This window comes from Pseudopodoces humilis, chromosome 8 (genome assembly GCF_049639895.1).
Source record: "Pseudopodoces humilis isolate 2021_Gansu_Grassland_sample_001 chromosome 8, ASM4963989v1, whole genome shotgun sequence".
Lineage (NCBI taxonomy): Eukaryota > Metazoa > Chordata > Aves > Passeriformes > Paridae > Pseudopodoces > Pseudopodoces humilis.
Genome location: NC_142207.1, coordinates 30,156,577 through 30,171,422, shown reverse-complemented (window position 1 = coordinate 30,171,422; position 14,846 = coordinate 30,156,577). Strand labels below are relative to the sequence as shown.

Genomic DNA, 14,846 nt, shown 5'->3' with positions numbered 1-14,846 from the left:
ATGAAATGGAGCCAACGTAACCATTTAAAATAGCAAAGTAAACAGTTCATGTCGTAGTCAAGATAATCCTTAATTTCTGCTGCTTATCTGAGATCTGCCTGCTGATCTGATGGGAGGATTTAACCTTACTGAAAGCTGTTATCAGTGTATGTGCTTGAACTGGGAAGACCTCTTTCCACCTGCTTTTCACAGCCCTTTCTCCTAGGAGATTAATGCTGCTATGCCCCTTTTAGAAAGGAAAACCTCTGAAATATGGATTATTTTTAGAGAGCTATACTAGGAATATTTTGCTACAATACAGCTTAAAGGAAATACTTTAAAAATAATGCCTATTTATAAGATCCTCTTTTTTTCTTTCCTGAAGAATCTTGCTGTCTTAAATTCAAATAATTTTTGTCTTACAAAAGAACATGTATAGTTGTGGAAATTAAAAAGAGAATAATTGGCTTATGGTTACTGCTGGTTGTGTAACCAACTCAAAATAAAAGCAATGGGGAATTTTAATTTCAAATTTCTTTGCTCTGTGTGGAAACCATTTTGTAATTTTCTGTTTCTCTTGGGATACTGTGTGAAACACAGAATGGCAGAGCAGATGGCATGTCTTCTCTTTCCAAAGAGACGAGTAATATCACTCTGTTCAAAGGAGAAGTTTAAAGGGGGTTTCACTGGGATATGGGAAAGCCCAGTCTAACATCTGGATCAATACAAAAATCAGTGTCAGTTTAACAAGTTGAATGTATAATGTTTTTGCCCAGAAAATGGTGGTAGGTTTGATGCTATTTTTACTACATTTTTTATGGCTTATTTTAAATTGTAAAAAAAAAAAATTTTAAAAAAATCTGTCTTTAGATTATGACTCTCTGTTATACCTGTGCCAGAAGGAGGAGGGGAGAGAATCAGTGGGTGAAACGTCTCAGGCTTAGTCATAGTAGGAGCAAGGAGTGATGGCCTGAATTATGCAGCAAAACTTCTCAGAATAGCGAATGAGTCACTATTGCCCTTGAACTTTCTGGATCAGAAACTATATTTATCATTTTGCATTGTTCCCAAGCTCTGTATTTGTAGTCCCACACATAGAGCAACTTGCATTTTCTGCCCTCACGAGCTAAAACACAGACAGGGGAATTTCCAGGGAGAGAAGTCAAGGATCAATTTTTTCAGTGAGTTTTAAGGAAAGCTTTAATGAAGAATAACTTCAGTGGGAGACAACTAATGTACTAATGTGAAGGCAATGCTAAAAAGTTAAATAAAGGAATAAGGCAATAGTGTACAAAGTAAAAAAAATTAAAAATAAAAAAAAAGGAAATGAGTAAAATTAAAGAGTTCCTGTAGCGTCAAGTATCATGGGGTACTGTTTTGAGAGGCAAATATTTTTGTGAATGTAGTAGCTTTTTTTTTTTTTCCTTTCCACTACCTTATCTACAATGTTCTGAACAGAAACCAGAGTACCAAAAGGAAAGATCCAGATCATTACATTTTTCATTCTTCCACTTCTTTTCCCCCTACAGCATAAGAGATGAATGAAACACGTTTTTGCACCAGGTTGTGGCTAAACAGCTGGCTTAGAAAGGAATGCAGCTGTCACACTGGCAAATCACCTTGGCACTAAAATTCAGAATCTTGTAGTGTCTGCAGAACTGTGTGTTCGATTAGTGACCAAATGCACATTCTGGAAGAGACAGCACTCACTCTGTAGAAAGAATGGAAAAGGTGCTTGAGAGATTTCTATCTTTAGAGTATTTTACATAACAGAATTTTAAAAATGAGAAATATTATTATTGGGTGGCAGGATAAAAGGCGCAGTACTGGCTTGCCAAAAAGGACTTAGCAAATGGAAATCCAAAATTAGTTCCAGGAAATATAATAGGTAATGTAATAAGTACGTGAGAACTGCAGGTACTTTGCATTTTTGTATGTGAAGTTACAGCAGCGCAGGATTACACATCCCACACTGGTATTTCAAGTTTCCTTGATCAGTGGGAAGAAAAACCATTGGTGTCTGGAGGCTCATCTTATAGGCATAGATTATCAGCTATCTTTATATTTTCTTCCAAAAACCCTCATGGCAATTGTGACAATTTATTAACATAGGGAATTCCTGTGGGTATTTGTGCTGTTGGGTAAGTAGAAGCACAAGGCAAGACTATTCTCCATGGCTATTTGTAGTTATCTCAGAGTGCATGAGAAACAGGTAACAGAACCATCTCTGTTTTATGGGGGTCTTTAAGAGCATTTTATTATGCCTAGTCAGCTGAAACTTTCAGTCTGGGGAGTGGTGGAAAACAAAATATCAGTATCTTCAGAGTAAAACACTTCCAATAAAGTGTGTAGCAAAATCATTTTAACTCAGAATTGCAGCTTTTCAGCCCCCACCTCTGCCAAACATATCAGATGAAATAAACCTCAATGCATGGGGAAATTGTTCACAAGGAAATTTAGCAGTTATAAACTCATAGCTCCACAAGTATTTACATTTTTGCTCTGAAAATTAGGATTCCTAAACTGAGAAGACTAAGAACAATTAAAACACTGCCATTGCTGAGGAAGTAAAATGAAAGAAATCTCCTCTTCTACTGTAACCCATAATGGATACAATTTGCTAATATAGATTTATACCCATCTAGGACAAATTTAGCAGTTGGTGATGTGAGCAAAGTTTCACCACGTAACTGCAAAATCTGTGAGCTCCAAAATGCTATATCCTGACAGCTGTGACAGAAGCTGAAGTGTATATAAAGAGTGACATTTACACATTGTACTGAAGCCCTGCAGTTATTTTCTGCTACTCTGCTACACTTTTGCCTTTAGGACTTCACAACCATGGGTCGGTGGTTCCCAAACTAAGACCTGTAGGTGAGCAGCAGCAACATTTCCACACTCTGATTTAATGTTTGATGATGTGAACATGAAGAATGGCCGCACCCAGTTCACCTAGGCATCCAGGCAGTTGATTTTTGTGGGTTTGTGTTTGTTTTATTTATTTTTCTTAAAACCCAAAACCTTCAGGCATTTGATCAAGCCTTACAGCTTCCACCGTAAGTTTTGGCAATGAGCAATGCAGTTACCCTTTTATTGAAAGTACATGGTGTCCTGGGGTGACTTTATGATACTGGTATCCCCAATCGTCTGGTTTATGTTACATATTAAGTTCTGCACCTTTAAGACTGGCTTTGAGAGCAAGAGAGGGGGAAGAAGAAGCGCGCAGTTTGTGTTAAGGAAAAACATCACTCCCACACATCCCGCTCCTGGACTGTGGTGTCTGCAGCACGGACAGACAGCGGGACAGAGCTTCTCTCTGGCTTTTAGTTAGTTTTAGCTAGCTGAGGCAGAGGAGTTCCCTGGACCTTTGTTTGTTTTTTTTCCCAATTTTCTTGGATCTGTGCAAGCCTGCTCTGGACTGAACACCCAGCCAAACCCCAGGAGCTCACGCCTGTGGCCCACCGGGGCCTGGGCCTCGGCACTTTCCAGCGCCTGAGGGACTGATAAGAACCTGAGCGAGCCGAGCTACACCACATGAAAAGGACTTTTCTTCCTAGACTTGCCATCCCATCAAACAGCAAGAGGTTTTATTATTTAATATTACTCAATTTCTGTTAAATAAACAGCTTTTTCCACTTCTCTCTAAGGAATTTTTTTTCTTTTCCCGGACCAGTTAGTGGGGAGGGGCATTTCCCTGGGGAAATCCCCATTTGGAGTTTTCCTTCCTAATTTGCCCTAAACTAAGACACATGGAAACCCCTTAGTAGCTCTGCTCCTTTCCAGAAGCGTTTGACTCAAAGAATGTGGGAACAACCATTCCTGCTGAGGGTATTTCCGACAGGCTCCTGTTCCCTGAGCGCTTTCCTGGGTGCCTGGTGGGTGACGGACACAGGCCCTGCGCATCCTTCTCTCTTCTCTGTGGTGACCACTGACAGGACTGAGGGAATGGCCTGAAGCTTTGCCAGCAGAGCTTTAGGTTGGATATTAGGAGAACGTTTTTTGCCCAGAGGATGGAACAGCCTGGCCAGGGAAGTGGTCACAGCACCAGCCTGACAAAGAGTTCAGAAGTGTTCGGACAAGGCTCTCAGCCACAGGGTGAGGTTCTTGGTGTGTCCTGTGCAGGGCCAGGAGCTGGATTCAGTGATCCATGTGGGTCCCTTCCAACTCAGCATATTCTGTGATCCTGCCGGCACGGCAGAGGCGGTGTACTTCGTAATCAAAAAACATACAGTTTAAAAAATGGCCATATCCATGGCAACCTGAACCCGACACCGCCGCAGCCCAGCCCGTTCCCAACGCCTTTACACGTCGCAGAGCGAGGGAGGGAAGGAGGGAGGGAGGGAAGGAAGGAGGGAGGAAAGGAAGGAGGGAGGAAAGGAAGGAGGGAGGAAAGGAATGAGGGAGGGAGGCGGCGCCCCGGGGCCCCCCTCAGCGCTCCGGGTGCGCCCGCTTGGGGCGCTGCTGCTCCCGCCCCGCCGGCCGCGCGCGACACCAGCGGCCCCGCGGGGAGACTCGGCCCGCGCCGGGGGCGTGGCAGCGGCCCTGAGTGACGTCCCCGTCGGCCAATGGGCGCGCCAGGAGCCTGACATTTAGGCGTGCTCGGCCAATGGCGCTCGGCGGGGGGCGGGTGCGGCGCGGCGCGAGAGGCGCGGCCGGGCGGCGCGGCGGGCAGTCGGCGCGGTGGCGCAGGATGATGCGGCTGTGGCGGTCGGCGCTGCTCCGGGAGCTGCTGCTGCTCGGCCCACCGGGGGCGGCCGGCGGCGGGGCCCCGGTCCCGGGACCCGCCGCCGCGACCAGGCGCCTTCCGCCGCCGTTTGCCGCCCTCGGCGCCAGCCCGCCCGCCGCCCGCCGCGGCCCGGCGGTGCTGCCGTCAGCGCGCAGTCTTTGCACCCGCTCCGAGGGAGCCCTGGAGGAGCCGGGGAAGGGGGCGCAGGCGCCGCCGCCGAGTCCCGGCGAGCCCCCCGCCGATAGCGGCCACAACAATAACCACGGCGGCGCCGGCAAGGAGGTGGCCGTAGGCGGCGGCGGGGAGAAGTGAGTGTGGAGGGGGCGGCGGGTGCGGGGGATGATGCGGAGGCGCCATGTGTGAGCGCCGCCTCCCCCTCGCACGCGTGGTGCCTGCGGAAGGGGCCGGGCCGGGCGGGCGCTTCCCCGGCAGGTGCGGGGGTCCCGGGCGTGCCGGGGTCCATCCCGGCCGCCCTCCGGGTGGTGCGGGCCCGGCTGCCGGCGGGTCCCGCGGGTCGCGGCCGGCGGCTCGGAGCGGGAGGGAAGCGCACACGCGTGGCGGGGGGGCGTGTGCCCCATTCGGGGCTCCGCTTCCCGCCGCGTGGAGCCCAGGCAGTGCCTCGGGCTTCCCCCGGCCCGGGGGTCCCTCCCGCCTGTGTGCCGTCCGTGGGGAGGCCCGGGACAGGCAGCGTGCCGGTTGGGTGGCTTTGGTAGCGCTTCCACTCGGCTAAAAATATTTTTCAAGAGAAGTGAAAGCTGTGTCATCTCGCATTAATTATTAAAGGCGATGTGCATGGTGCGTAGTGCTGCCTTGGAAGTTTAGCAGCACTGTCTTCTCCGCGTCCGTATCCACCTGGATGCGTTCCTGTGTAAGCTGCCCTAGGGTGACCCAGCCTTGTCAGGGGCAGTGGGCTGGGTGATCTCCAGAGATCCCTTCCAGCCCTAATAATTCTGTGATCGGGTGCAGCCAGGGACAGCCATCCGTACGTGGTGAGGACAGATGTTTATAGGTGCTGCAGGATGTGTGCCCGTGCCAGGAGGTCCTTATTTGTCCCTTAGTGACAAAGGTGCGTGCATGTAGTAGAATGATAAGGCTGTATATTTTTATGAAGTTAATATTCCTTCATTCAGAACCTGAAATGCTACTCAAAAAAAAAAAAAAAATTGAGCTGAGGCAGGTGTATCAGTTCCAGATTTTGTACGTGGTAAAGACTAGTAGTGGATACCAGGGGTAGGGTATAGTGGTGAGGTAAATGGATTGGCAGAACAGTCTTTTCTGTTAGTCCTCAGTATTATGCAAGTCTTGAGTGTTCATTTCCTACTACCCCCTGTCTGACAGTCTGCATTGGATGTTTGAACATGGGTACATTTAGAATCTCAGATAACCTTTTACAAGTTTGACAGCCTGACTGCAAGCCCCATGAAGACTTCTCCTTTGTGAGTGTTTGAAATATGCCCTGTGGCACTCCTGTAGGCACCCTGTTCGCTGATTGTGGGGTGGCATAATTAAAATTAAACCCAAGCTGCTTTCCCAAGCTTTGCTATGCTTATTACCTAGATGAAAAGAGCAAATGACAGAAGAAACAGGGCTGAGAAAGGAGTACCTTGTTTTGACACTGAACAAAGTCTCTGTTAGTCTAATGCTAAGAAGAAGTCTGGAAAAGATTCCACAAGGCCAGTCAGGAAGGCTTCAGCCCTTAGCTTGTTAATAGTTCTGCTTTTGAGTTGTGGTTTGTGGGTGTTTTTTAGCATGAACTTCAATATGGCAGGTGAGGAGAGAGGCTGTGGCCTTGTTCTTCTCTGCCTTTTCCTCCCAGATGCTCAGCCTGGTTCAGTGGGGTATAGCCTACTTTAAAGGCATCACCAGTTACTTCCGCTGTCAGATGTCTTAAAAAATGCATGCATGTCAGGTTATGTAACCATATACAGTATAATACACAGTTGTGCGGGTATTATTTTTAAATTTATGCTGTTCAGCAAATATGAAGTCTCTTCTTTCAATTAACTCTATATATAATGTTTTGGAACAAAAAATATTCTTCTGTGGCTTGAATAGGTGTGGTTTATAAAGACTGCACTTCTGTTTTCAAGCAGAAATACAGACATTAAAAACTTTGGAGAAAACTAGCATGCCAGCTGTGGCAGGTTTTTGAGGATATTGCAAAGGTGATTTATTGAAGAGGTAACATTTTCTTAAACAGAGCTGTTATTAGCTTCCTACAGCTAGCATCAGTTAGGGAAATTCTTTAATTTCTAACGTGTGTGGTAAAGCTATGTAATTATGAACCAGTTAAACACCTTAAATAATTTTTGGCTTTTGACAAAAGGATGTATTTGAAAGTCAGATGTTAGTTCTTTGAGTTACTGCAAAATGAACAGGGAAAAATTCTGTAAAACATCTAGCATATAGTTACAAACACAGAAAAAGCTAGAAACTTTTCATTTCAGGTTGTGCAGGAATTCCTGGTGGCACATTAGTCAGGTTGCTGGATACTTTCATTCTTACTTTTCTTAAAGCAGAACTATGAAAGTCTTCCTTCAAGCATTTGTAAATGGTACATTCCATGTGGAAATCATTATTATATTAAGACAGAGTACAGGGTCAAGAGGAAAAGTGAGGTTCTTCAAAAACAGGTGTCTGAACTGCACTGACAACTGGGCTCAGTTTTTTTTCAGTGGTTTTTTTTTACTATTTGGTCATAAGATCATGGTTCTGGGATACTGAAATAACCCATGATGTCAAATGACAGCAGTAAGGTTTTCCTGTTTATTTGCTTCTCTAACAATCCTTGTGTGCAGAGTAGGAGTTGTAAGTAAAAGCCTAAAATGTTCTGTGCAAAGACTATACAGAAATTTAGAGCAGTTTAAATCCTCATAATGAGAAAAAATTATGAGGTCTGTGGCTGATGAAATAACTAGTATCCCATTGCATAACCAGATCCCCTGGTGCATTTTTTCCATAACATCTTCCACCACCTCCTTATCCTTGCTATCCAACCTTCACACTGTGTATCCAACTGAAAGTTAATGTATTTTGGAGAGGAAAAATAATTGAGCTTAAACTTAGAGTGGTCACAGACAGGTAAATTTAATTAATAGGAACTATAGATTAAAACACAATAATATCTATGCTCATGCCTTAGTAAAACACAGTAGCCTAATGCACTCCTCAGTTATAGGTGTGTATAATATTTAATACCCTTTACTCCTACTTTCAATATGACTGTTCTTCATTTGCTTTTACTTTCAATTTAAGAGTTCATCTTGCATCTTGTGCTGACAGTAAAGGGTTGAAACAATTTATCTTTGTAGAAGCTATTTCTAAATTAAAAAGTCCTTGTTTAAGGTGAGAGGGAGGAGCAAAACGTGAGTGACCCTAACTTTGGAAAGCTAAATTGCTCACTTTTTACAGCTAAATTGCAATAGTGCTGGACACTAGTATATAGAACATCACAAAATGGTTAAAGGAAGTGTTTTTGTTTTTTAATGACAAGGGAGTGGTAATGTGCTTTTTTTAAGGACAGAGATGAATTCTGGAGATACTTTTAAAAACAAATTTGCTTTTGCAGGCCAGATTACAGAGGAGTATTTGGTAACCAGACAGTGTTTAATTTTGCTGGTACTTCTGATGGAGTGTGGTTACAATACTTAGAGATGCAAGAAACAGAAGTGCACTTTTATTAGACCTTTCATAACTTCTGTACAGGCCAAGGTTTTGAAAATAGAGTTTTTTGTTTTGCCATAAGCACTTTGTTAGCTACTAAACATGTCTACCTTTGGTCTTAGTTTATAAATATGTAGTTTGTTCTTGGTAGTTCTTGGGTAAATAGCTACCCACCTGTTCTGGGACCAGTATCTCACTATAGGAGTGGACAGAGAGTAGTGACCTAGTGACTTGACAAGTGTTGGAGATGCAGTCAAGATACACAACATCTGTAGTACGGTGACAACTTCTTCAAGGTGCCTGTCTTAGATAGAGCGGCTACTGTCTGTGACTTGCAGCTTTTATGGAATCCCAGAATAGTTTGGATTGGAAGAGACCATTTATATGCCATTTAGTCCAAACCCTTCTGCAATGAGCAGGGACATCTTCAACCAGATCAGGCTGCTGAGAGCCTCATGCAATCTGACCTTGAATGTTTCTAGGGATGGGGCATTTACCACCTCTCTGGACAGCCTGTTCCAGCATTTCACCACCCTCACCATAAAATTTCTTCATTATATCTAATATAAAGCTGCCTTCTTTTAGTGGTAAACCATTATGCCTCATCCTGTTGCAACAGACCCTGCTAAAATGCCTGTCCCCATCTTTTTTATAGACTCTCTGTAGGTACTGAAAGGCTGGAGTGAGGTCTCCCAGGACCCTCCTCTCCTCCAGGATGAGCAACCCTAGTTCCTTGAGCCTCATATGTGGAGGTACTCATCCCTCTGACCATCTTGGTGGCTTCTTCCAGACCTGCTCCAATGGGCCAGTGTCATTCCTGTGCTGAGAGCCCCAGAGCTGCATGTGTGGCCCACCTCCGTGTGGAGTCTCACCAGAGCAGAGTAAAGGGGAAAATCCCCTCCCTTGACCTGTTACCCACCCTGCTCTGGATGCAGCCCATGACACGTTTGGCTCTGAGTGCCCATGCCTGGATCATGTCCAGCCAGTCCTCCACCAGCACCCACAAGTCCTTCTCAGCAGGACTGCTCTTGATCTGTTCTTCCCCCAGGCTATGTTGATTTCAGGAGTTACCATGGCCCAGGTGTAGAACCCTGCACTTTACCTTGCTGACCTTCATGAGGTTCACACCTGGACAAGCTTCTTGAGTTTGTCCAGGTTTCTCTGGATAGTGGCCTGTGCCTCAGACTTGTCACCTATCATTTGTTCTGTAAATCTTGTTCTGCATTCTGGCAGTTCTATCCTGAAGTACAGAGTAAGAACCTTCCACATTATTTGAAATTTAATCTTGTTTCTGCTCTAAAAATTCAGCATTTGTTAAAATTAAGTCCTCCCCAGAATCTGGTGTAGGCATTGTACTGATACAAAAGGAAGAGCTGAAGGAAGAACTGCAAAGTGCTTGTGCTTGGAATTTCTATGTTGTTTTTTCTTTGTATTTAAAAAACAGTCCACCAGTATTGTAGTCCACATATTAGTATACTACCAAAGAAGTCTAGTTGTTTAATAGTCTGGTGCTTATTTATTTTTTCAAAGAAGGTGGTAAGTAAGTATCAAAAGTCATAATTCATGAAATCAGGTAAACTAGAATTTCCACTTAATTTGACTGTGACAATTGCAAGTTCCCTGACCTGAAAAACAGCTTTTTACATGTGTGGAACTGAATTACCTTGCTAAATATGTTCACAGTGCAAAAGTACATCTTTTAGATTAAGCAAACATTAGTTACTGACATCACTGGTCTGATAAACTGCAGAGCAAGCCTTTTCACCCCTATTTAGCTGATAAACTTTACCAAAAGATGGACTATTTGACAAAGAGCAATTTTCTGTAAATATATTGAAAGTCATCCTCTTTGCTTTGGTCATCTGTGCAGCTCCATTGTTTAATTAGGCTGAGTGACCCAATATTGAACAACAGCAGATGTGAAGGATCCAAAAACCATGTTGAGAGATTTTGTGCTGTGAAAGGTGCACGTCTCTTTAATAGATTAAAATCTTATGAAGAGGCAGGTAAAATCTTGGTTAAATGGCTGAAGTATTTTTCTTCACCTTTCCAGACAGAAATTCTGTACTTGGAACAGCTGTAAAATTATGAGTAATTGCTCAGAAATGTGTAATTAAATAGGTTATCAGTTAAGATTTCTCAGTGTGTTTGCTGGCAAGTTTTGCCAAAGTGAAATAGGCAAGTTTCCTCTGCCAGACCTTCAGCAGTACAGGAATGATTCGTGTAGAAAAGACATTCCTTAAAACATGAAATCTTGACATTTTGGGGAGCTCAGTTGAATGCTTTGTGTAAATGATGGAGATGTGGAGATGTAGACGATGTAACTTAGTATAACTTTTAAAATTAGTTCCTTTCAGAATGAGGATGCAGACGCAGGGTGAAGCTTTAGCCGCTGTGTTGGTAGTTCTGGTTTTGTTGGCTTGACTGGATACACTATCCCCAAAGGATTGAAAGTGAAGCATGCTGCCTGGAAGACCTGAATTTTCTTTAGAAAAAGGGCTGTTCAGTAATTTGCTTGAGGTAGTTGCAAGCGTTTGTCGTAGTTGAATTGCCTGCCTGTCTGTGCATTAGTCAGCCAGCATAATTTAGATTAAAAAAAAAAAATCTAGACTGTGAGACAAGGAAAGTTCTGTTGGCTTACAAAGCTGTCTTCTGTTCTTAGTGTGTAAGTACAGTGTTTTAAATTGGAAAATGAGAGGTGATATTTTTTACTACTGGCTTTCACAGCTAGTTACGAGGAAAGGAGGGAGGCAAGGGCAATCTAGAGGTTGTCTAAAACTTATAAGGGCATTTGGATATAATCAGATTTTTATTAAAAATAATCATAAATCTGACTTGTGTAAGTATTGGGAGAGGAGAGGATTAAACGTCAGTAAGATTGCATTGGCCTATCTAGGGTTTGTGCTTAGCTGTAGCATTTTATTTTTGCAGTTGTAACCCTGAGCTCTTATTCAGAGAATTACTAATCTCTTGAAAACTTCAGTGACTAGAATTTGGACCTGCTTTTTGTAAACACATGGATAAATGTATAAAAATACATAAATTGCAACTGAGCAGTCTAGTTTCAGGCAATAGTTTATTAGTGTAGAGTAACAAAGTATTGCCACTATTAATAGATTATGAGAGACCTTTAAAATTGATGGCTAAAATAATGTAAGATGGCATACTCTGCATTTTAGTTACTATCTACGTCTTTTTTCCTTTGGTTTTATGTATTTTTGTTTGTCAAACATCAGAACATTGGCTTTTTTGTCTGGAAACAAACCTGGGTGCTTCAGGGGACCAAAGAATCAGAATCCCTTTGCTGTTGTTGTCCATCCCAGTCTGAAGTGTAGTGGGCACCGCTTACAGGGCAAGTGTAAAGACTTGGTCTCCTGCCCTGCTGCAGGGTGCTTTGGAGAAATATCAAGGAATATTTTTATACTTTCTATAGGTTAAATCTGTAAACTTCCAAAGGCTTTGAGGGAAAGCTGTCAGTACTACAGCTTTCTGTCTCAGAAGGAATCCGAGTGCTTATTTTGGTAGGTTTCCTTCAGATTTCACATAAAATGGATATGCGGGTAATGAAAAACCACAGGCATAGGGGTAAGCATATCTGGGAGTGAAATAGATAACAACGCCTGGGATCCTTGGAGAGCCGGTGTGTTTACACTGATAAGCACAGTGACCATTAAAGGTGCATCTACACCGGGTTTACTTAACTAAGTAGGTGTGACAGAGTCACTCCTTCTGCTTCAGGTGCCCTATTATGCTGCAGATGGCTTTGCTTGTTTCATGGTAACTGATGGGGCTTACATAAGCTTCTAGAAGGATAAGGGCTTTAGGAGTCCTCTGTGGAGTCCTGAAAACAGGACTGTTTTGAAAAAAATATTGCACATTTATCATCTCCTTCTCTTGCCTGTAGAGCAGTTGGGTCAGTATGCTTTATGGCTTCATTATGAGACATGTATATCCTGGAATCTTACAAATAATTTATCTCTGCAGGTGGCATACCTATCCTTGGTAACATCAAAAAGAGGGATATGTAATTAATCTGCTCCCAAAAAAATCTAAATATAATCCTAGCAGTAAATGTATGACAGTAAAAATATGACTGAGTTGCAGTTAAGAATGCTTGCTACTATAAAATCTAGGTATGCTGATTGTAATATTACCATTTTTTTTCTACTTAAAGTCTAACTAAGCTTTGTGTTCACTGATGAAAATGTTCTTTGAAATTAGCGGTAGTAGTGAAAATGTGTTTCCCTGAGAATAATTCAAAAATGTGTATAAATAAAAATAGGCACTAAAATAATTTATGCTTTTTTTTTCTGTTTTCCAGTAAAATAAAACAAGGTCTCCTTCCCAGCTTAGAAGATCTACTTTTCTATACTATTGCAGAAGGACAAGAAAAAATACCAGTTCATAAATTCATAACTGTAAGTTTACTGTTCCAAAGTACTATATGAAAGCTAACTACTGCAAGGTTATTTTAACATTCTGAATGCAAGAATGCAAAGCAGAGAATTTCTGTTGTACATGTTTAGCTTCAAGAAGGAATGTAACTATTGTTTTCCCCCCCCAGTGCTGTTTCTGTAGTTAAGTAAGAGAATGAGTGTATTAATGTTGTTATTCACTTCTGTGATGTGCACGAGTATGCCTGAAAGCAGCCGTGCCTATGGCATGGCTCGGTAGTATTTGTACTTGTGTACAATGTAGTTGGACCACTGGATTTCAAATAACATTAATGGTTTGACATAAAATGCAGCCAAAACGGCCAAAGGAAATTGCTAAAGAATCAGTAAAGTGTCACAATGTCTCTGTTGATGCAGATCTCTTACAGTAATAATCTCTGAGCAGTAGATAACTTGATTGTAATAGCATATCTTTTCACTTAGTAATTATTGTTTTATTGTAATAGGCACTCAAATCTACAGGATTACGTACATCTGATCCTCGATTGAAAGAGTGCATGGATATGCTAAGACTGACTCTTCAGACTACTTCAGATGGTGTTATGCTGGACAAAGACCTTTTTAAAAAGTAAACTTTCTGTCAATTATGTAACTGTATAGTTTTGAATGAATGCTGTGTGTTACTGAATGCTGTCTTAAAGAGAGACGTAAGGTATATAAATCGATTAGAAAGGGAGTCAAACACACACTCCTGATGCTATTTTGATGAAAGTTTGTCCTCAGATTTCATGCAGCAAAACAGACTGTGTGATCTCCACAGGAGTTTAATGTGTCAATGTTGTTTGCATGTATGTCTGACCCCATACTGCAATTCTTGGTCAGATGCCAAACAAAATTAATTAATGCAGTGTGTTTATTATGATTACATAAAACTGCACTCTCACTGCATTGTCAGTTTTTAATCTGTAGTTCAGGATGCTGCTTCTGTATGGCAAGATGTTCAGAGCATGTATGTAATTCCAAAAGGGAATATATGGAAAACAGTGACCTTAAATTTCAAGGTAAGGGCAGATGAGAAGGGTTAGGATTGCAGACACTGGTCTCCTTTTGGCAAAGATCTGTGTGCCGTATTTTAGTGATGTTTTTGGTTTTTTTATGAAGTCTGTAGTCAGCTGAATAGTATAAGCACTGTTCAGCTTGTCTGCTGTTCATTTCAAGCACACTCCTTTGCTCCTCTGCTTACAGCTTTTGTGTGCCAAAAGATGGGAAATTTAGAGGCTCTTAAATTTTGAAATGTTTAGACTATTTTTCTGTTTGCATTTTTATTCTGTTTTCAGGGTAAGACATAATACCTAAAACTTATTTGCACATACAGTTTTTTAAGTGTATATAAATAATACATGTATTTTATTTACATAGAGGTATATAAAATATATATGGTATATGCTTATGCTATACTATATGTTTACATAGGTTATGTAAGTATAAATATATAAACATAAATTGTGTATATATATTAAAATATATATAAACATTTTTGGAAATAGATTGAGAAAAAGTGAATGTCTGTGTGTGCGACAAAAAAACAGTTAACTCCTTAAGCAGATGTGAGATGCTTTGTAAAGGTGCAGCGTGGACTAATTTTACTCCCATGTTAAGTTCTGGACCAGGTCTTCACTGTTTTTATTGTCAGCAGAGTAAAAACTCTAAATTGTTATATTCAGAAACCTTCCTTTGTGTATAGAGGGATTAGAAAGGAAATGCATTTGCTGTCATGTGTTACATTTATACTAAAAGGCTTATTTGTCACAGTAAACTGAATTATGTTTTAGGCAAGGGCTCTGCATTTGAAAAACAATTGATTGCTAATTAGCAGGATTATTTTATGTTCTGTGTCACATCTCTGGGATTTGATCCTCTGTGTGAGGACCGTAGTCATTACTAGAAGAATTTGTGGGAAGCTTACATGGTTGCTTCTTGTGTAGGAAGAGTTTTGAATGTAAAGATTATACAGAGGTGGAGAGGTGAATATTTTTTAACGTGGCAAGTTTTTCTTTGCAGCAGCAGAAGGTTCCTTTGCAATC

The 14,846-nt window shown here is 42.0% G+C and overlaps 1 protein-coding gene across 2 annotated transcripts in view; it reads left to right on the top strand.

The window, feature by feature from the left end:
• The first annotated feature begins 4,669 nt into the window (after nucleotides 1-4,669).
• Nucleotides 4,670-14,846, top strand: part of GLS (glutaminase) — a 60,564-nt gene continuing 50,387 nt past the window's right edge. Inside the window, exons 1-3 of one of the 2 annotated variants that reach the window (XM_005530346.3) lie at nucleotides 4,670-5,013; nucleotides 12,690-12,786; nucleotides 13,269-13,390. In XM_005530346.3, coding sequence (XP_005530403.3) covers nucleotides 4,670-5,013; nucleotides 12,690-12,786; nucleotides 13,269-13,390 — 563 coding nt within the window. Of the gene's footprint in view, nucleotides 5,014-12,689; nucleotides 12,787-13,268; nucleotides 13,391-14,846 lie in introns of those variants that run through there. The other variant, XM_014259062.2, reaches the window with a different exon arrangement.